This window comes from Bipolaris maydis, assembly GCF_028858645.1.
Source record: "Bipolaris maydis strain C4 unplaced genomic scaffold PSV08scaffold_2, whole genome shotgun sequence".
Classification (NCBI taxonomy): domain Eukaryota; kingdom Fungi; phylum Ascomycota; class Dothideomycetes; order Pleosporales; family Pleosporaceae; genus Bipolaris; species Bipolaris maydis.
Window position 1 is genome coordinate 823,339 of NW_027093858.1, and position 19,738 is coordinate 843,076.

The 19,738-nt window shown below is 50.4% G+C and overlaps 7 protein-coding genes across 7 annotated transcripts; 3 read left to right on the forward strand and 4 right to left on the reverse strand.

Annotated features, from left to right (window-relative positions):
- Positions 1-119: 119 nt before the first annotated feature.
- Positions 120-4,705, forward strand: PSV08DRAFT_367991 (uncharacterized protein; the record flags this gene model as incomplete). Its single annotated transcript, XM_066093132.1, has 8 exons — positions 120-840; positions 899-1,913; positions 2,215-2,353; positions 2,384-2,542; positions 2,576-2,810; positions 2,844-3,923; positions 3,978-4,449; positions 4,531-4,705. The coding sequence occupies 8 exons, from the start codon at positions 120-122 to the stop codon at positions 4,703-4,705; spliced, it is 3,996 nt and encodes a 1,331-aa protein (XP_065949742.1).
- A 289-nt stretch (positions 4,706-4,994) lies between these two features.
- Positions 4,995-11,846, reverse strand: PSV08DRAFT_407101 (Mus7/MMS22 family-domain-containing protein; the record flags this gene model as incomplete). Its single annotated transcript, XM_066093765.1, has 13 exons — positions 4,995-7,031; positions 7,065-7,226; positions 7,260-8,424; positions 8,458-8,834; positions 8,868-9,001; positions 9,041-10,106; positions 10,137-10,220; positions 10,257-10,395; positions 10,429-10,522; positions 10,553-10,930; positions 10,964-11,042; positions 11,073-11,288; positions 11,322-11,846. The coding sequence occupies 13 exons, from the start codon at positions 11,844-11,846 to the stop codon at positions 4,995-4,997; spliced, it is 6,456 nt and encodes a 2,151-aa protein (XP_065949743.1).
- Positions 11,847-11,940: 94 nt separating this feature from the next.
- Positions 11,941-12,364, forward strand: PSV08DRAFT_358762 (uncharacterized protein; the record flags this gene model as incomplete). The annotated part of the gene is made up of 2 exons (XM_014229365.1): positions 11,941-12,107; positions 12,160-12,364. The coding sequence occupies exons 1-2, from the start codon at positions 11,986-11,988 to the stop codon at positions 12,362-12,364; spliced, it is 327 nt and encodes a 108-aa protein (XP_014084840.1). The 5' UTR covers positions 11,941-11,985.
- On the reverse strand, positions 12,353-13,589 carry PSV08DRAFT_358763 (uncharacterized protein). Its single transcript, XM_014229364.2, has 3 exons — positions 13,569-13,589; positions 13,407-13,517; positions 12,353-13,352 (listed from the first exon to the last, which is right to left on the reverse strand). Exons 1-3 carry the CDS (start codon positions 13,575-13,577, stop codon positions 12,393-12,395), a joined length of 1,080 nt encoding a protein of 359 aa, XP_014084839.1. The 5' UTR covers positions 13,578-13,589; the 3' UTR covers positions 12,353-12,392.
- A 299-nt stretch (positions 13,590-13,888) lies between these two features.
- PSV08DRAFT_407102 (WD40-repeat-containing domain protein) lies at positions 13,889-16,770 on the forward strand (the record flags this gene model as incomplete). The annotated part of the gene is made up of 2 exons (XM_014229363.1): positions 13,889-15,251; positions 15,413-16,770. 2 exons carry the CDS (start codon positions 13,889-13,891, stop codon positions 16,768-16,770), a joined length of 2,721 nt encoding a protein of 906 aa, XP_014084838.1.
- A 196-nt stretch (positions 16,771-16,966) lies between these two features.
- Positions 16,967-18,125, reverse strand: PSV08DRAFT_215305 (40S ribosomal protein eS6). The gene is made up of 3 exons (XM_014229362.2): positions 17,612-18,125; positions 17,297-17,464; positions 16,967-17,245 (listed from the first exon to the last, which is right to left on the reverse strand). Exons 1-3 carry the CDS (start codon positions 18,065-18,067, stop codon positions 17,150-17,152), a joined length of 720 nt encoding a protein of 239 aa, XP_014084837.1. The 5' UTR covers positions 18,068-18,125; the 3' UTR covers positions 16,967-17,149.
- A 383-nt stretch (positions 18,126-18,508) lies between these two features.
- On the reverse strand, positions 18,509-19,729 carry PSV08DRAFT_263912 (Calcipressin-domain-containing protein). The gene is made up of 2 exons (XM_014229360.1): positions 19,526-19,729; positions 18,509-19,476 (listed from the first exon to the last, which is right to left on the reverse strand). The coding sequence occupies exons 1-2, from the start codon at positions 19,667-19,669 to the stop codon at positions 18,826-18,828; spliced, it is 795 nt and encodes a 264-aa protein (XP_014084835.2). The 5' UTR covers positions 19,670-19,729; the 3' UTR covers positions 18,509-18,825.
- Positions 19,730-19,738: the final 9 nt, after the last annotated feature.

Consider the following 19,738-nt stretch of genomic DNA (forward strand, 5'->3'; position numbering starts at 1 on the left):
ATCTTTTGCTGCATATCTCAGCCGCGGAAGAGTCCGAACCTCAATCGACTATCCTATCTGCTGCTCGAGAGCCGGCTGGCACAAGTCCCAAGCAACGAACCACTGCCACTGTTACCAACATGGGCGACTCCGTTGATTCTATTCAACCTGTGACTAGAGACGCTAGATTTTTGCCAGGTGCACGACGAGCTTACTTTTCCACTGACCTTGGAACGCAAGCCCACCGTCTGATAGGCTCAGGTCTTGCACCTGCCGTTGTGCGCAGTACCAACGATCCTGTAGCTGTGGTACAAGCTGCAAGGTACTGGCAGATCAAATACAAGAGTGAGTACACTGGTGTGCAGAAAGTATACAAATTAGCCGCTAACTACAGTCAAGATCAATGCCTGTGTATATTCCCCAACCAACGCTGGACCGTCGAGGATCTCTGGGATGCTGCGGACATCTTTGCCGAGGGTAGGCAATTCTGCGAGCAGATGCTTACCTTCATCGCGCGTGACACCTTATATGCCGCGGACAGATTCGCTAAGGACTGGGCTCGAGAACATCCGGATCGACTTGATTTCACCGGCATCAATATCGGAAATGTGTACGATCTCAATGACCCACTCACAGCTCTCGATCAGATCTTTGTCTTCGGCGAAATTAATTCCTTTCCTCGAGCATTCCTTTGGCACGTCGCCTTTATCTTGATTGCTAGCTGGAATGACTCCAGCTTGGCCAACAATGCTGCATTAGATTCAATTCAGAACCAGCAACTTTTTGTTGGGCCTCAGCAAGATGTCGGTGAGGCACAAGCAACAACTATCACAGTTGCGAAATCCGACAGCAAGAAAGCTGGTAAGAAGTGCCGCAGATAGTGGTGGTTCAGGCTAAAAAAATCTGACATAACTGACAGAGACCTTACCAGATGAGACCGGTCGTACGGCTACTGCAACCCTCACTACGTCAGATCATTCAAGATTGCAACCGCCATCCCAACGTGCTACATCCTATGTGCCGCAACAGCCAGGTGAATTCCAAAGCTACACAAGATACAGCGGCATAGAGCCTCATAATACACGTGCGCAAGTCTTGAAAGGATCCAAGGGTAGTCGAAATCTGGGTTCGGGACTATACAACCAGCCGCAAGGTTGGATCGAGAACGAAAGCCGTACAGTTTCTGGACCGTATCCGCGGCGGGATCCCGTTGGAATACCTGGAATACAATCGGCTCAGTACATTCCGGTCCAAATGGCTGGTGGCCCTCAGATACCTGCCCCAATCATTCCAAGTTCTACAATGAATCCTTATTTGCTGGGGCCACCGATGATGTCTCATCCAGGATATCCTGTCCAGACCGTAGAGCCTGCAGAAGCGTCTCGGGGACACACAGGCTACCAAACAGGTGTAGCACGAGGAATGCAGATGAACCCAGCTTATATCAACGATCCACAAGCACCGCAACCAATGTTGATGGGCGAGATGACGAACATGCACTTTCCGGGTCATATGGGTTCCCAAGGCATAGATCCTCGAGCACCGATACCTCGCCGTTCCAACCATTCAGGCGCAAATCAACTCTATGATCCTTACAATGGCAACAATCGCAAGTTTAGCGCCGGGCAGGCGTACGGTGATACGGGAAAGAAAGGTGGGCCTTACGGTTTTACAGCTCCGCAGCACCGAGGTCGAAAGATATCCACTTCGAGTGGCCGTTCAGTCCACAGTAGTCATAACCATATGCTTCCGACGGGCCCACGCTATAACGAAATCAGCAGCAGACGACGTCAGTCAGAGGATGATCCAAAAATCACAGGTGATTCCATTTCCGGATGTGGTCACACCTGGATTGGCCCTAACAATACTACCGTCAAAGAGCTTTGGGTTGGAGATCTGCCCCCAGATGTCAGCGAAAGCGAGATTCTGCAGCTGTTTGAACAGACGATTGGAATTACTCCTATTGCGATTTCCTTGAGGCACAATGCAGGAAAAGGCCCTTTTCATGCTTTCGCCACGTGAGTAGATCGTTTCTCATCCTCCTGGACTAGCTAACATGTGCAGATTTGCATCATGCGCTGATGCGAAGGTGGCTCTTACTATCAATCGATCTGACCCTCAGCTACGAAACGGCGAGGTTCGGCCGACAGTCTCAGTACCAAGGCGGTTCTATCAGAAAGAGTCACCCCCGACAGTGTACTCTGATTACTCACGCACAAACCAGGCAGCTAGCAGTCATATTCGTGTTGCAACCAATCTATCACATAACGAGAAGAGTACTTCCATTAACACTGATAATGTAACGGCTAAATCAAGGGATGTGGTATTCTACTCTCCCCAGGATGCTAGAAGCGGCCTGCCAAAGAAGCCTTTTGTACAGTCGAATATCGCCAGCCATGCAGAGACTGCTGTTTCTGAATCGGAGAATTCGAAACGCCAACAAAAGTCTCCCACAAAGAAAGATAGAAACAAAAACAAGCGCGAGTCACCATTCAAGAAGGAGCCTTCTATAAATGAGGAACCAGAGGTCGATGAAGAACCGGAAATCAATATGATCTCTCCAGTCACTACCAAAGACGACAAATCTTGCAGACAGGATGATCAGAGCGTTGAAAATACTCAACCAACCGAATCCCAAGTTGTTCCATCATCAAATCCCGGCCAAGAGGTGTGTCATACGGCAGACGAGGGGCGAGAATCGATTGCACAACCATCTGGGCAGTCTAGCCAATTGGATAGTGGTCAATACCAAGACAATACATCTCGCTCCACACCCCTACCCACTGATACGGATACCCGTCTCGGAAAAAAGCCAACCCAAATCCCACATAGTGACGATACGAGAAAATCCACCCCCAGAGCAGGAAATGAGTCCAATGATGATGCTTCTGATACTGAAGGGAATGAGAACAAAAGCTTTGACTCCGCGACAGAAGTGCAGTCTGAAGCTGAGCAAATGGAGCCAAAAGCAGAGATCCGAGACCAAGCAAATACTGCGAACCATGGTACTGTCGCTCCCACTTCACAAATTGTTTCCGAGAACACACTACAAGACAGGCCTGAATTCCCAGTCATGGCTGAAGAGCCCGAGCCTGATGCTGCTCAAGAGGCGTACTTGGAGCCCGAGAAACCAGAAACTGTTGCGTCAAACACTGAAAATATTCCAGAAGCCTCCAAAACCAGGGAAATCTCCGGCCAGGATAAAGAGATAACTCCAGATACAGCACATACAGAAGCTACTCCTGCACAAAAGGGCGCAAACATGTCAGCTCCTGTCGAACCGACTCCAACTGACACAGCCAAAAAAGCTGGAGCCCAGCAAATGCACTCCCTTCATCCATTCGCGACAAAGAACAAGGCGCAAGCAAAGAAGGAAAAAGAGACCAAGAAGAAGAAGCAGAAGAAGGAGGACGCTGATCGAGTTGCCAAGGCCAAGGCCAATAAGATTGCATCCTTGAAGAAAACGAAGATTGCCACAGATCCACAGCGAGAGCTTGAGACGTCCATGGATTCAACCAGCTCACCCACAGCTGCAGATGTGCGCTTTGACCTAGACGCAGCTGGTGCAAAAACCGAAAAGCATACTCCTGAGGAGGCGAAGACTACTGACGTTAATACGGAAGACAGTCAAAAGAAGGTGAATAAGGCAGATGAGAGTGTCCAACATCCAAAAGTTGAGCAAGCCTCATCAACCGAGCCTGAGCTGCAACTCGATTCCAAGCCTCTTCCCTCGCCACAAGTACTGAGCTCCACTTCCGTGTCAAGGAAAGTCATCTCCCCCAATACTCAGTCTCATGACGAAGCAGGGCCTTCCAACAAAGATTCTACTACTACTCCTACTACTCACATACTGGAATGCGAAACAGGATCAGATAAAAAGCCATCCACATCATTGCTGGCCATTCCAACTTCGTCTGCAGAGAAATCTGAACATGACCAGTCCAGTAAGTCCAAGACTACCTGAAGCTAGGTACATCATGTAATAATTCTTGAAGCAGTTGCGAGTCCTCGTCAATCTCTTTCACGATACTCGTCCACTTCAACCCTAGCTGGAGATGATGTTCACGAAACAACTGATGCTCGCTCTGCTCCTGAAGACAACATTGGCACTTCAGATCCTCCACAAGGTACACCTACTGGAGAGACTGCCGCCCAGTCTGAAAACGCCTCAGCCGAGACACCCAAGAAGAAGAAAAGAAAGAACAAGAAGAAAAATAAGAAGAAGACACCTGCTTCTGAACTTAGCACCGATGGCCAATCTGCAGCAGATGAACGTGCCTCCAAGCCTGTTGTTCCGCATTCTTGGGACATGCACCGTTACGATCCCTTCACTTCGCAGATGACCCATATTGAAGCCATTCGATTCGCTGTCAAACATGATACTTCGTCCTATTTTGCACAAACAAATGCACGAATGGAGACGAAAAGGAGGGTGCAAGAGGCTAATGAAGCATTGTTTAATTCACGTGCGTCTTGATATATCCTTATAGAGAATGCAGCTAACATATACGCAAAGGTCAAGGTGAAGGTGAAGGCGAAGGCGAAGGCGAGGGCAAGGGCGAGGGCGAGGACGAAGGCGAAGGTAAAGGTGAAAGTAGCAATTCGGGCTGAAGCGTCACGTAGTCTGCAATCTTGTCAGAGGTTCGAAGATTATCTTGCGTACTTTGTCCAGCGGAATGATGAAGTTTGTGAGAAGGGAGGCGTGGAGTATGGGCGCGGGCACTAAGCATGATTGCTGGAAATTCCGAACATGAATATGGAATGATGTGGGCAACGAGAGTTGATTGCGTCTTGCCAGAGTTGAGCAAGATAACCTTAACTTCATGCGGCGTGGTTAGCTCAGAAATTGAAATGGGAACCAGAAAACGATAACGTGAAGATGAGTGACATTTCTCGAGAGAGACCGATTCTACACAAACCGGAAGAAAGCGATGCACGTTAACATAACACGTTCATCTAATTCATCCAAAAACTAAACATTACAAGCCCATGAAACAAAGGCTCTCGCATCCCAGCTAAACAAAAACATCCAACCCTGCACTCATCTCATACCCATCGCGATAATCACCAACCCCATACAGTTCATCAAATACCCCTCGGAACCGCACAACACATGCCTCCAACCTCACTCTTTCTTCTTCCACACTCCCCACATCGAGCAGTACCTCACGCCGGGCATTACCAACGCCGAACCAAATTGCGCCTGCACTCTCACTCCAATTCGTTTTGATGCTTTCCGCTAAACTGCGGCGGCAGAAAGCGAGAAGCGCGGTGTGCTGGTCACCCGGCAGCGGAGCGTGCGCGTCGCCGGTGTAAGAAGGTACGGTGTCGAGCTCCGTGGTATGAAGAAGCGCAAGGATGTATGTGGTCAGATCGTTGATGTATGTTATGAATGGGGGAGCGGAAACAGTATCGGAGGTACGACTCGATAGATACTCCAATGGTGGTAGAATAGATGTCATGGCGCCGAGCATGTGGGCTAGCGCGGAGAGGACATAGGGGCGTTGTAGAAAGTGGTGGTTGTCTTTTAGTTGTTCTGTGGTGCGGATGAAGGCATGGGAGATGGATACGATGGAGGTGGCGATTGAAGCAAGGCTTTCTGGCTGGGTGATGCGGAGGTCAAAGATCATCGTGTCGAGGGTGGGTGGTAAGACTTGTAAGATTGGGAGGCAGATGGCGAAGGCGGTGCTGGATGAGAGCATTTCTTCGAGGTATGCTGGGAAGATGGCCTGCAATAGTACGGATCGCAGTGTCGCTCTGTCCACTGCTGGTGCTTGATCGGTACAAAGCGCGGTGGTGAGCTGGTGCACCAAGTATGTTTGTTGGTTGTCTGCGGCAGCTTGTTGCGCTACAGTTTGCACGAATACTGACAACTCTTTGGCTTTCCCAGAGTCTGATAGCTTCGGTGCATATCCACACAGGCGAGCAACTACGTATGTAGGGTCTTCGGCGGGTAGAGGGAAAGCGGCCGAGTCTGTGAAGAAAGGCAGTACGGGGACTATGTCGCTTGTGTATTGCTTCAAGAACTGAACGATCTTCTGAACGAACTCAACGTAGGCGCCTGTGATAGTTGTGCCTTGACTGAGCTGCTGGTAGTTGTACTTCATAGATGCCATGAAGTCTTTGAGCATACATGCATAGAGTCTCCTGGCTTCAGACGCACGCCCAGGCTCATGACGCTCGACCGCGTAGATGTCATCCCGCATATTTGACAGGATGCTTGAGATAAGTGCTAACCGTCGAGTGCGAAGGGACTCTGGGTTGATGTCCCATGCACCAGTCTCGAGATCGCGGAAGAAGGGCAGGTTCTGCATGAGGGGGTGATTACCATCTCTTTTTATGATGGCGTGCAGCAGCCGATCCTGGAATCTGAGCATGGCCTCTCGTTCCACCAGACACACCATCAGAGCCTGGAGGAAATCATTTCTATGTTCTTCATATAAGGCGGGGTCACAGTCCATGATAGCAGCCATGAAATAGGGACCGAACTTGCGCGTCTGCTCGGTCTGACGTAGTTGCTTCCATGACACCTGGCTGAAAGAATCGAGGTAATAAGACCATGATCGCTCGCCCGATACAATCTGACCTTCAGCAATGCAAATCCATGTATCGACACAGTCCTTGAGCAGAACGTCATCTGGTGAATCCTCCGCGCCAAATGCATTCGAGAGCAGATGCCAAAGTGATGTTTGGATGAAGTCGAGACTAGACTGTTGTACTTGCTTCGCTGGGGGAGCTGAATCCAAATCGTCTAGATCATCCAAGTCGTCCATGTCTGGGAAATCGCCGTAGTCCTGACTCTCCTCATTGGTTTGCTGGCTGGCATCCTCCTTCGATCCTATCTTCTGTATCTTCTGCAAATTTGCGTACTCTTGCAGAACTTTGAGGGTATCATGAATGACGTTGACCAGCCGCCGATCTTCTAGATGAGGAAGCTCAAGTAGATGCATGATATCGGACTCGATAAGAAAGTTTCTTAAAGACGAGAGGTCCCTTGCGCATTTGATAGCCTTGCTCATACCCGCAATGCAATCTCGCAAAGTCGCAATGACCTGTTCTTGGTTCCTCTCCATTGTTTGACGGACCATGACTGCTGAGATGTTTGTTGAACCTTCGACAGCAATTGATTTCAGAAAGTCGTCGGCCTCGATTTTCGCGAGTTTGTATTGTCTCAAAGTCTGATGCATGATTTCCTTGTGCCAGAGTGCGAAGGGTTCTGCAGACTTGTAGGGCTCCTCGGTGGATAGCTGGAAAGCAGTAAGGTTCGCCCAGGCACGAACGCTCAATCTGCAAGCTTCGCGGTGGGAGTTGTCATGATTTACGAGACCACGAATTTGGTCTAGCTTTGGTCGACAGGCTGGCGGGGCATCCCAGTATAGAACAGATAGAAGGTCATGATGGTTGCGCAAAGCTGCAAGGCTCTCCTCATCAAGAGGCTGATCTTTTGGATATGCTCGGCCGTGGTTGGGCAAACATCGAAAGACAAAGCTACGAATCTTTTTCTCAGGATAAACGTCTTTCATACCGCGCAAACCCAAAGTAAGACACTTGAGTGAGATGTGGAAGGAGTATTCATTCGGCTCAACAGTCAATGAAGGGTCAGCAGCAATTTTATCCGGAAAAGGAAAGGAGCCAACGCTTGCTTCACGTCGAAGACCTCTAAGACCATTCTTACCAAAAAAGTCCACTACGGCGTTGAGCATCAACTCGGGACGTCTCCAGTGCCAGTGTGTCATCAGTCGATGACATCGGGCAAGATTGGCCCGGACATAATCATTCAGTGATGTACTGTGCTTCCTGTATGTGCTCGGGTACAACTCAAATATTCGTCGAAGAATATCCCGAATGCATGACCAATTATCGCTCTGGAAGGTTTCTCTTCGACTCCTGAGTGGAATACCTAAAACATCGATTTCGCCAAACGGGAGGAGAGTGAACAGTGTAGCCCATGCTGCTTCGAAAGCAGAAAGATGAGTGGCACCAGATACTTTGGGACTGAGCACTTGACTGACAATGTCCCAAAACCCCCAGGTTGTCATCTGTAGCTCTTCGAGGACGTGCATGCAGACGACTGTGCTCTCCACAACGACTTCACAGTCTTGCACGCCTTTCTCACGCACAGAGTGTCGCTTGTTGAGTTCAAGAAAATTGCCTAGCTCAGGGATAGCTCGTTGTACCAAGTGTGTGACCACAGTCTTTGAGGCATTCTTTAACAGCGTCAGGATCTCGACGCGGCTTCCTTCATCGACAGCCGAGTGTTGAGCGATACGGTGGAGTTGGAGACTTATGACAAGTAGATAAGTGACAGTACGCATGGTACTCCAATCAGGTTCTGTTCCAGAACTGCCAACGGTATTAAAAGCAGCCAATGCACCATCGAAGAGCGTTTGGCACAATCGGACTGCTTTGGCCATAAAGTCTTTTCGGTCGATTGGATCCAAGAAGCTGAGATGATCGGATATGTAGGTAATGAGTGACCGTGTTACTTTAGCTGCCGGCATTTCGCCAAAATCAATGTTTGTGGATGCATTGGGGTTCGATGGTTGTTCTGCCAAGGATACCGACACGTTCCTCACTAGGTCATGCAGATTCGAAGACGTCTCGTCATTCCATGAACCACATCTGACAGACATTGTTCCGTCGGTAACGGTGGAATAGCCTGCAGTCTCGTCAAGGTTGCGACTCTCTGTCTTCCCAATGCTTAGAGCCCGATGAAACTCATTAGACCCAATCAAAGTAGATGCATGGAAGTATGTCCCGGATACCAGTGAGTATACGTCAAATGTGATGGGATACCGCGTCCCAAAAGGTCCCAATCCATGAAGGATAGGAAAGTCCTGGTCTGGGTTGGGCTCCTGTACTGGAGCAAAATCGACTGTTCCGAGCACTTCCTGAATTGCTGGCTCGCTTGGCTGACGGAATTCTCGTGCATCCACATCTATCCTTCGCGCTTGACTCTTGAGTTTGAGACGTTTCTTGGCCATAGGTCCTGGTTTGCTTGGAGCCTCTGCTGTACCCTCTCCTGAGTCGTTTGTAGAAGAGAGCAATGGTAGTTCAACACCATCGTCTGCAAGGTAACGTGCTAACTGGGGATTGACAATGTGATGCTCATTAGGCAGCTGCTTTCTGAACTGCTGGTCGACATGCAGTAAACCTTTCTCGAACGCGATCTTCCTGTGGTCACGGCCAAAGTCATTCTCATCACCTTCCAGCTGTGCAACTCTGAAGGGTAAGGAACCATTGAGCCCTGGACGTTTGTGATGCTTGGTGGTTGGTAATGTTTTCTTACTTCGACGAGTGGACTTGGCTTCATTAGAAGACGACCGTCGAAAGACCCGAAGACCAGTAGGTACGTTTGTACGTTGCCGCAAATGGGAGACTTCTGTTGTAGTTTCCAATCGCCTATCAAGATCCTTTGCAGAATCCGCATCAATCCCTGATTCTCGCTCTGCATACTGCTGATTGTCGGCCCTATTAGTCAAGGGAGAGCCGGGTCTCCGTTCTTGCATAGCGATATCTGATTTCGGCTTTAGAACACCCTTTTGCCATTGCTCAAGAACAGTGTTGGCTTCTTCGGTATCCTGAGCATTATACAGTCGTATTTGTTTGTTATGTGGACTTTGGCGGGCAAGATCCGGTCTTTGAAGCGCTTGCCGCCTGGCCACTCGGAGAAAATGTGGTACACTGGCGACTCGTTTCGATGGCGACAGAATAACGTCGACAACGCTCATAGCTGGCGGAGCAGGTCGACGCGGCTTCTTAGGATGACCGTATTTTCTTTTCCTAGACTGACCACTAGAGAGTCGTCCGACATTGGTTGAAGATTTTACCTTCTTTGCTTTGCCAAATACATCCGTCAGCTTACTCTGTCTCTTCCGCTTGGGACCAGTCCCTCCCAATGTAGGCAGATGCAAACGATCATGTTCCATATCCGACAGATTGTCGTCATCAGCGTAGCGGCTGTCAAATATCTTAGCTAATGCCGAGGCATCAGTTACAGGGTCCTGGGCATCCTGGATAGGGCGCGAGAAAGGAGCCCTCAGTTCATCCTCGGACTCATCGGATATAACTACCGGATCTTTGGAAGAAGCAGTAGAAACTGGTGGTAATGGAGGCCGACCCATCGGCTTTGTGATCTTTTGAGCAACCCCGCGAACTAATGTGTTGCGCTCAGGGGATAAAGCAATATTCACACGCATCCTGTCTCGCTCACGTTGCTGGGCTTTCCGTCGCTCTTGAGTCTGCCGGTCGAATCGTAGCCAGGAAGCTGGTAAAACCCCCTTGATCTTTCTGCTCACATTTCTTAACTCACTGTCGCTCTGCTCTGCCTCGCTGGCAGAACTTGCCCCAGAAGACGAACTATCCGTTAGTACCACTCTTGTTGGTCGACGAAGCCCACTACTAGGCCTTTGAGTACTGTGCAGCACAGTATCAGAATCAGACTCCAACAATGGACGAGAGTCGTCTTGCAAGATTGATGAAGTAGAGGGAGTTGGCAAATTAGGGGCTGGCGTTGTCGTACGCAGCACACCTGGACGGCGGGCTGAAGCGTTCGCATGCGGCGGTGGACTACTCGAATAAGGAGGGGAATTAAGGGGTATCGACCAAATGTCGCGTTGCAGCCTAGAATTTTCGAATATGCTCGTCGGTGGTACAACATCCTGTGTAGATGGAATATTGGGCTTCCTCCGTTTCGCTGCATGAGGGTGGCGAAGCTGTGTAGAAGGAGGGCGTCTGATACGCTTGAAAGCATGCTGATGTCCTGAAACTTTGGCATTTCCATCTATCTCTAGCTGCGGAACATTGGGACTAGAGACTGGTATCTCCACCTCTGGGGGACTACTCGTAGGGTTCTCGTCGGGATTGAACTCTTGTTCTTGCGATTTATCATTTTGCTGCTTTCGATGACCTTGTGGCGAGCGCGACCTCTCTCTTCGTACCGGCTGAAGACCTCGGCTCTGGACCTCCCTCCGGTACATCTCACCCTCCAGTGCATAAGGATGCAACTGAATGGGTTTCCGCTGGCGAAAGTCACGCCTTGCCCTTTCTTCCCCGAGATGCCGCTGTAAAGCCGTTGATGACGGAATGACAACTTGAACTGCTGTCCGTCTGTGAGGCTGGATGAACACCGGCGGAGGTGACTCCAAGTCTGTGGGCGGATCTGAAAGCTCATCATCCTCGGAGTTATCTGACAAAGGCGCAATGCCAAATTCATTCAGTATATTCGATGCCCCAGTATTTCCTTTCAGGTGCTCTGCAGGAGCTGCCTGCTGTAATGGGCTTGAGCTCTGGGCCGCTTGAAATGGTGGCTCAAGTTCGTCGAAAAGCAGAGGAATGGACACTGTCGAGCTGTGTAGGCGGGTCGGCGATTTAGGGCGGTGTTGAGATGAGTGAGTTCGAATAGTCCGTGGAGCTTTTGGTGTTGGAGAGCCTTGGAGCGGATCTGGACTCTCTGACGGTTGAGGTCTTGGGTTATGCGTTGATGACGGCGTAAATGGCGAGGGCGTGGGACGCTTGGGTGAATTGCGTTTCGTGGGCGATGTTTTACTCTTCTCTTGTGGACATGTTCTTTCGATATTGCATTCAACAGTAATGTAACCTTCAGAGCCTTCTCCGTCCTTTTTCATGGGGTGCCTTGTCTCCTCGGCTTGCTTGACCTCGTTGATGTCATCTTCGACGCGCACGACGCGTCTACTCAAGCCACTGTTCACCCTGGAAGCCTGGCTCTCGAGCTGAGATTCTTCTTCGTCCTCATCCGAATCCTGGACAAATCCTTTCTGTCGCCATTTGGACATTTGGGTGCACCTGCATGCCGTAACGCGGTTCGACGCTGGTGGAATGGGCTTCTGCCTGTAAATGATGGGCATGAACGCGTCGTCCCGTGCTTCGCCTGCTAGCGCGTCCTGCCGGTGGAGGCATGCCGAACTTTTCCCCGCGGGAGTGCTTTCGTCATTCACCTCCACCTCAAAGACATCAATAGGTCGCGCGCACAAAAAGTGAACAAGAATGGCAGGACGTATCCTCCCTATCGCATTGGCAGCGATTATGGGTGTATCAATTGGAGTAGCGACTTTTGATGGCGAGTTCAAGAAACAACGACTCGCACGGATGAATGAAGAGTACCAACGGTACGCATAATCTCTTAGCGCCCTGTCATACCTCTACTTATACTCTGGTTAGAGAGCTGGCTGCTGCCGCTGCTTCGGGCGGAGTCAATCCTAGTCCTGCACAACCTCAACCCCAGGCTGAAGAAAAAACTATCGTCTCTCAACCGCCCGACAAGTCCTGGTCGAACATGCTAGGTTTGTGGGCTTGGAAAAAAGAAGCGAATAAAGAAGTAGTACCTACGAAGGAAAAAATTGAAGAAGCAAAGGGGAAGCCTTGATGGCTGTCATTGTTCATTGATTGGCATTTCAGAGATTCTGTCTTCTCTCCAAATCGTCCCACCTTCCTCGCCGCAACGGATCCAGTCGCTTCAGCTCGCCTAGCCATGACTTCATGTCCTTTGTCGTGAACGTCCCTGTGCCAGCATCGACCTCTAGATACGCTTCTGCAAGCCCGAGGAGCGCCTCGTATATCCATTTGCAATCCGCCTCGTCCTCCAAGATCTCCCGTATATATTCAATCTCGTTCTCGTAGTACTTTTGCCGCTCACCATTAGTCAAATCTTGGACAACTTGTTGGTTTGGTGGGCACGAAGGGGATAAAACTGAGAGGAGGTACTGGTGGTAAAACCATATGGATTGGTCAAACGGGTCGGTGTTGATGGCCTCACATATCAAAGACAGCTCTGAATCGAGGAAGGCGCGACGTGCTTTGGAGCCTGCGTTACGTTGAAGGAGAATCTTGGGGATAAGCTGGCTGCGGTTGTGCCAAGCAGAAAAGTTGGAGAGATTGGTCTTGATCATCTTGGTGGTATATTCGAACTCGGATTCAGCGAGACTCTTTGGAGTGTTCTCAGTTGTAGACTCTGAATCCGTGGTCAAGCGTTCGATTTCCGACACCACAATACGTCTGTAGCCCCAAGCATGGAAGTTTCGACTGTCCGCATGCAGCATCTTGTTTATGAGTTGCAACTCTCCCGACCAGAGCTTGTGGGCCGCTTCCACTCCCATCAAAGCCTCTCCCTGCCGCAGGAGCCAGTTGCGATGATTCCATATCCAGTAGCACTTAGGGAACTTTCGCAACAGTGCAAACGTAAGTTGCAAGTCATCTTGCAACAAGTCATGTGAGGATTGTCCGGGTGCCTCCGCTTTCACCAGAGCCATTAGGACGCGTCTGCGGTGGTTCCATATGGTGTAGTATTCGGGGTTCTCGTTTAGCAGCTTCGTGACTAGGCCGAGGGCTTCGAGTGTATATTGCTTCTCAGCAATCTGTAGTATCTATAATCAGCCTTCCTCTGGCATCGTTTAAGACGAGTCATATACCTTTGTGTTCACCGAATCTGCCAGCTCTTTGTACTGCGCAATCTGCTCAAGCTCCTTCTGTCGAGCCTCCTCAGAGCGCACAACAGGGCCTGTCCCGCGTGCTATACCGTGCTAGAATTATTAGCCATGTTCTACATGCATGCAAGCAGGCCGTCTGCTTACACTTGCCATGGTGTTTGTTCGAGCAACATGCAAGTTCGCAGCTGCTGTAGGTTGGAGCCGCGGTGGGATTTGCCCCACTACGCGCGTGGACTTCTTACCCCCCACGTTACCGCCCACGGAGGCTGCTACTCAACGCCCATCAAATCTACTCTTAACACACGACCTCCTTGACATTTCATTCATCATTATTATTACTAACCCAACAGTAAAAGTATCGGCGTAGCCAATCTACTGGCTGCCTTCCTTTATACAGCTTCACATGAACTGAGGTTGGCGACACAAACTCCTCAGTTTACTCATCTTGGCTCCAGCCGCTCAACATGAACGACACTGATGATGGCGCGTTTCCACTGACCTCTGAATACCTCGTGCCGCCGCTGTCCCCTACAAAGACCGTCAGCACAGAAGATTGGTCGTCACCGAGGACACCCAGATCCCTTCGCAAAAGTCGCAGCTGTCTCGTCTTTCGGGACGTCGACAATACCATCCGTGACCTTCACCTGACCCCAAAATCTTCTCCTGGGAAGTCCGAATTCAGTTCTTGTCTTGACGCGCTCTCAATTCCGGTATTCGACGCAGCCAAGTGCGATTCTTCACCGGTGCAGCCACACAATAATTCACCTGTCAAACCACAGCGACTTTACGCTACTGATCCACCCTCTTCGTATCTATCTCCTGATCTCTCTATCGCACACGCTCGTTCATTACCAGTGATACGTAAATATCCTACAAATGATGAAGTACCACTTCCTCCAAGCAGAATGCATGATTCCGGCCCAGATCAAAAGTCCTCACTGCCGAAAAGGCGAAAGCATAGCAACCCTGTCTCCTCAGAAGGCTTACTCGAAAAGCCTACATACGCACAGTTCCCATCTTTGGGATCTAGGACATCACTTGTCACCCAGGAAGGCCAAGTTCGGCCCATTACAAGCCATATTGACACTCCAGTGAAGAAAAGCAATCCAAAGAATAAACTGCGCTCATTCCCTTTATGTTGTTCGAGTTCTCCCATAAGATCTAGTCGATCTGCAGCCCGAAAAGGCTTGCTAGAGTCGACTCGCTATAATCAAATAGGCACGCCCGATCGCTTCATAGCCTACCGTCGACCACCAGCAGTTGCGCGAGAAAGCTTTGAGCTCAACAGTCCTGCAGAACGTCGAAGAACGGAACATGCTACTGGCCAAGATAATCATACAAACGCAGATGCCTTTAGTCGTCGGTTACGCAGGAGTGGTCGGCTGAATGAAGAACTGCGTGGGCTCCGAGAGACACATTCAATGATATTGGGGAGGGTCAATGCCAACAGGAGAAATATCCACTTCAGACGAGGTTCTGTTCCTCTAGCTGCTCGCCAGATCAGTGCTGGCGCAGTCTGGAACGTTGGTGGGCCTTCTGCTGTGAGTGATACGGTGGTAGCTGTATCTACTGGAAGAGGTAGGATGCTTGGTAGTGGAACGAATGCGCCGCTCTACAAATCCGCATTCCTTAGCCGAGCGGATCCTGAAGCTGAGCTAGAAACCTACGCACAGCGACTAGCACTGGCACTGGACATTGACCGGACAGATCGAATACTTCAACATTCACCTTTGTGGACTTCTCGAAACTCTCCAGAGTTTAGCACACCATCAAATGGCAGACATGTGTGGCGAGACGGCGCATGGATCAAAGAGAATTTGAGCTCACGTTTGTTTTTTCAATTCTCATATTATCTTCTGCTCAATTTTAGGCTAATGGTTCAATGAAGCACAGCGTCAAGTATCGCAAAAGCGAAGAACTGTGCCGATACTACCCTTCAGATAAGTTCTAAGAATCACCGAGTTTACTGGAGCTTACCAAACCCACAGTTCTCGATGCACCTGACCTTCGAGACGACTACTATTGCACTCTTATCGCATACTCAGATACTTCCAAATGCCTTGCTGTCGGCCTAGGGAACTTTGTACACATTTGGTCAGAGCGGAGTGGTGTGAACACACCAGAATCACTCAATGCGAGACCGCCAAACAGTATCCCCGTGGATCGGCACGTTACATGCCTGAGCTTTTCATCAGAGTGCGGTGGCCAGGCAATCCTCGCTGCAGGGCGGGCAGATGGGCGCGTCTCGCTTTGGAGCGCCTTTGATTCAGAACCTCGCTTTGATGTCACACAACCCAAGCCAGTATCATGTGTATCTTGGAGACCTACTGTTGTGCAGCGTCCTTCCCTTCGCGATAGAGCAATGACCGTCCCAACCGAAGAGTTGATCATCGGAGATGAGGTGGGCCATATTTACTTTTACAGCGTAGAATGGCCATCGGAGACTCAAAGCGCCCTCTTTGGCTGGCACGGCGCCATGACCCTTCTCGCCCGTCTAACCATCCATAGCCAACAAATCTGTGGCCTCACATGGTCCCTAGACGGCGAGCTTTTCGCAAGCGGTGGAAACGATAACAACTGCAATCTCTTCGAAACGAAGAAAGTCCTCCGCCCAAATCCACCAGGCCAAGACACGTCAACTTTGCTCGACGTCCGTCAGGGATCAACGGGAGAATCCATCTACACAGTGTCGAGTCGTGATAACTCGGTATTGCATCTCACTCCCTCTGCAGCAAAGCATACATGGACCCTCAACGCTGCCGTCAAAGCAATGGCCTTTTGCCCTTGGCAACGCGGACTAATCGCCATTGGCGGCGGCTCAAATGACCGCTGTATTCACTTTTACCACACGCGCTCGGGCACCTGTCTTGCAACCATTGACTGTGCAGCTCAGGTCACCAGCCTTGTCTGGTCACAGACCCGGCGCGAGATAGCTGCAACATTTGGCTTTGCCCAACCAGAACATCCGTATCGTATTGCGGTATTTGCATGGCCTAGCTGCGAGCAGCTTGTGGGTGTGCCGTGGTATGATGAGAATCGTGCTCTGTGTGCTATTGCGTACCCTGGTGGACCTACAAGTGGGGCACAGCTGGACGATGATGGTAGCGACGGAAGAGCCAGAGGCGAAGATGGTATTTGGTCAAGAAGGGGCGTGGAAGAGGGATGCATAGTGGTTGCGGCTAGTGATATGGCAATTCGTTTTCATGAGATATGGTCGGACCGTCGAGGTAGCGTGCAGTCAAGCGGCCTGTTGGGTAACGGGGCAATAGGTTTGCTGGGTGGGAGCGACATCCTAGAGGGTCCCTATGCTAGGGGTATTGAGAGTCAGGGCACCGTGATTAGATGAGCTCACCAGCCTCGTGAATGAGAGTGCTTAGAAGTAATAGCAACTATGTTTGCTCATTGGCACTTCCGACGAGATCGTAACACTCTGTAAGTACCGAGGAATTATGGCAATAGTGTTCTGCAAAAGTGCCGGTGCTCAACTGTCGCAACATGCAAGACGAGAAAAAACAACAAGGCGAGATACAGAAAGCATATGTGGCGGTCGTGAAGTGATGCAATTGTTTATTCAGACAACTGCTTGAAACAGCCAGTGGTATGAGAAGCGCCTATCCCCTTGAATGCCCGAAGTTTTCATTCAGATACAGGAGCCCACTCCCTTATTTTCGTGCCGACGCCAATGTAACCATTTCACGACCCAATCATGAATTCATGATGATCCTCTAGTGCTTCATGGAAGATGCCCTCCTCTTGCGGGCCTCGTCGTGAGCAGCCTTAGCGTCGTTGATACGCTTGGACAGGATCTGAGCGTACTCGTTCTGCCATGTTGTTAGTCTTTCATTCTACACATAGAAACATAGTGTACGTACGGCAGCGTCCTTGGAAGCCTCCGCTCGGCGGCGCTTAAGTGCGAGCCTGTGACGCTTGTGCTGGAGACGCTGAGGAGTAACCAGACGCTGGATCTTGGGGGCCTTGGTGTAGGGCTTGGCGCCCTCCTTCTTGGGCTGAACCTCACGACGGATGACGAACTTGCGGACCTACAAATGTAACCGTTAGTGCTCAAACCTTTATAATTTCTAGGCTCACTTCTTGCTCAGACTCAATGCGCTGCTGGTCGCAGGAAAGAGCGAGACTCAATCCGCTGGGCGAAGCAGGATTGGCGAAGAAGCTATGAGAAAACTCACATCATCTTCCTTGCTGAGACCGAAGAAGCGGCGGATCTTGGTCGCGCGCTTGGGACCGAGGCGCTTGGGGTGGACAATGTCGGTCAGGCCGGGAATATCCTCATCGCCCTTCTTGACGATGCTGAGAGCCAGGACAGAGAGGTCCATGCCGACAATGCAACCACGAACGGACTTCCTCTTGCGCTCACCAGTGCGGCGGGGGCGGTAGCAGGAGTGGCCGTCAGAGAGCAGGAGTCGGACACGGGTAGGGTGCATGACACCCTGCTTCATCGGGAAACCTTGCTTGTCGTTTCCACCGGTGATCCTGAAGATGTAGCCCTTGAACTCGTCGCCGACGCTGTCGCCAGGGACTTCGTGACCCATGCGGCGCTCCATGAAGACGCGGAGCTTACGCTCATCGTCAATCTCAATCAGCTTCTGGGTGCCATTGTTGGGGTAGGAGATGTTGAGCTTCATCTTGACTGCGGCGTCTCGACGGCGTGCGGAAGCTGCAACGTTAGTAGGTGGTCGTGAGAGTCTGAATTGGAGATTTCGGAATCTGCTTTTCGACAGGCCTCGCTTACAGAGTGGTGCGCGCTAGTGTCCTTGGCGTATCACGTGCACACGTGCCTGAATGTGTGGACATGGACAACAAAAGTTTTAGTGTTTTTTTTGTGAGTCGAAGTGGCAAGTAAGTATTTTCTGTAAACTCTTGTAATTCAAGACACAAGTAAACTTTTGCAACATTCGTGGCCACCTAGTCACGTCCTGACGCGAGAGCTACGCTTCAGTGTAGAGGGCAGGGCTGCACGCAACTTCAACGTCGTAAGCGACTGAAAACGGATGATTGCATCATTCTTTCCATCAAGCAGAACTTTCAAGCCACATCGACAAGCTGATATCTTGAGTCTAGTTCAGTCAGAAGTTGATGGCTATCTTTATTTTCTCACTGTAAATATATGACAATGCAGTCTCAGATTAGACGTATTCGTTTCATTCCATATGCGCTGCAACTCCTGCAGAAGCCAAGTACTGTGCTAATCGACGTGCGCCCGCAATTCATGCTAACCCCAGATCCGATACACGGAACCAGCTCGGAACCGAGCATTTCCCAACCCAGTAAATCACAAACGCCGAAGCCGTGCCATGCCTTTGAAATCATGCACATGTAATGCTTTTTTGATAACACATAAAAAAGAAAGGAAAAAAAGACCGAAAAAGAGTAACATAAGGCCTCAGTGCATGAGCTCGACTGGTGGCCTAGCGGTGCTGGTAGTTATGCCTTGAGCCTTTTGCGAAGCAATGGGTCCTTCGACTCCCTCCATTGCATCGAGGGGCGTCAAAGCCTCGGGAGTCTCGGTTGTGTCTTCGACGGATATGGCTGGAAGGTTAGGCGAGTCGCCGTGATCCTCTGGGTGGTAAACTACAGTTGTGCTGCCTGTCCGCCTCCTGGTGATGGTGTTGCTTCCGTGATCGGTAGGTGACGAGGCCTCAGGGTTTGCATGGAGCTTGGCTAGTGCTGCCGCCAAATCCTCGGGGTGGACGATTGTGTTAGGCGCATCCTCTTCCTTTGTTTCCCAGCCCATGGGCGGCGATGGTGGTGGCGAGATAAAGAAGAGTCGATCCGACTTGGGCAGTGCTAGGTGCTGGTCTGAGGGGTTCATGGGTGTGTTTACGCCAAAGTATACGCGGATACGGAAGCCCATGAGCTGCTCGCCGTCAAGAGCCTGGCGAACTTGTATCGCAGAGTCGGTGTCGAAGAAGGAAACTACTATGCGACGGAAAGATTTGAGCGGCGCCCATGTGTGCACTTTGGCATGTTGGTTGATTGTTTCGCGGATCTCGGTAAGGGTAGAGAGTTGGAAGATTTCGGGTGCCAAAAGATTCTGAGTTTTGTTAACACTGTAGTTACAAGTCGCTGGAGACATTACTTACGGTAATGATGAGAGTGTTTGAGGGTGGTGACGGCTCGACTAGTGGTGGCAAGTCTGACAGGTCGATAGAAAGCGGTGACTTGCTTCGTGATGATGCGCGAGAGCGCTGTGGCGATGGTATGGTAGCCTGCATGCTTGATATCATGGATGCTAAAGAAGCAGAGATTTTGTAAATGTCTGGTAGAGTGAATAACTTTGGTGGATTGGAGAGTAA

Coding starts and splice junctions, on each gene's coding strand:
- PSV08DRAFT_215305 (XM_014229362.2), bottom strand. CDS start 18,067: ATGAAGCTCAACATCTCCTACCCCAACAATGGCACCCAGAAGCTGATT. Junction 17,465..17,611: donor GTCTCAGCAAGGAAGATGAT/GTGAGTTTTCTC, acceptor TTACATTTGTAG/GTCCGCAAGTTCGTCATCCG. Junction 17,246..17,296: donor AGGCTTCCAAGGACGCTGCC/GTACGTACACTA, acceptor ACAACATGGCAG/AACGAGTACGCTCAGATCCT.
- PSV08DRAFT_358763 (XM_014229364.2), bottom strand. Junction 13,353..13,406: donor CAGATTCGGTGAACACAAAG/GTATATGACTCG, acceptor TAGATACTACAG/ATTGCTGAGAAGCAATATAC.
- PSV08DRAFT_263912 (XM_014229360.1), bottom strand. CDS start 19,669: ATGATATCAAGCATGCAGGCTACCATACCATCGCCACAGCGCTCTCGC. Junction 19,477..19,525: donor CAAACACTCTCATCATTACC/GTAAGTAATGTC, acceptor AACAAAACTCAG/AATCTTTTGGCACCCGAAAT.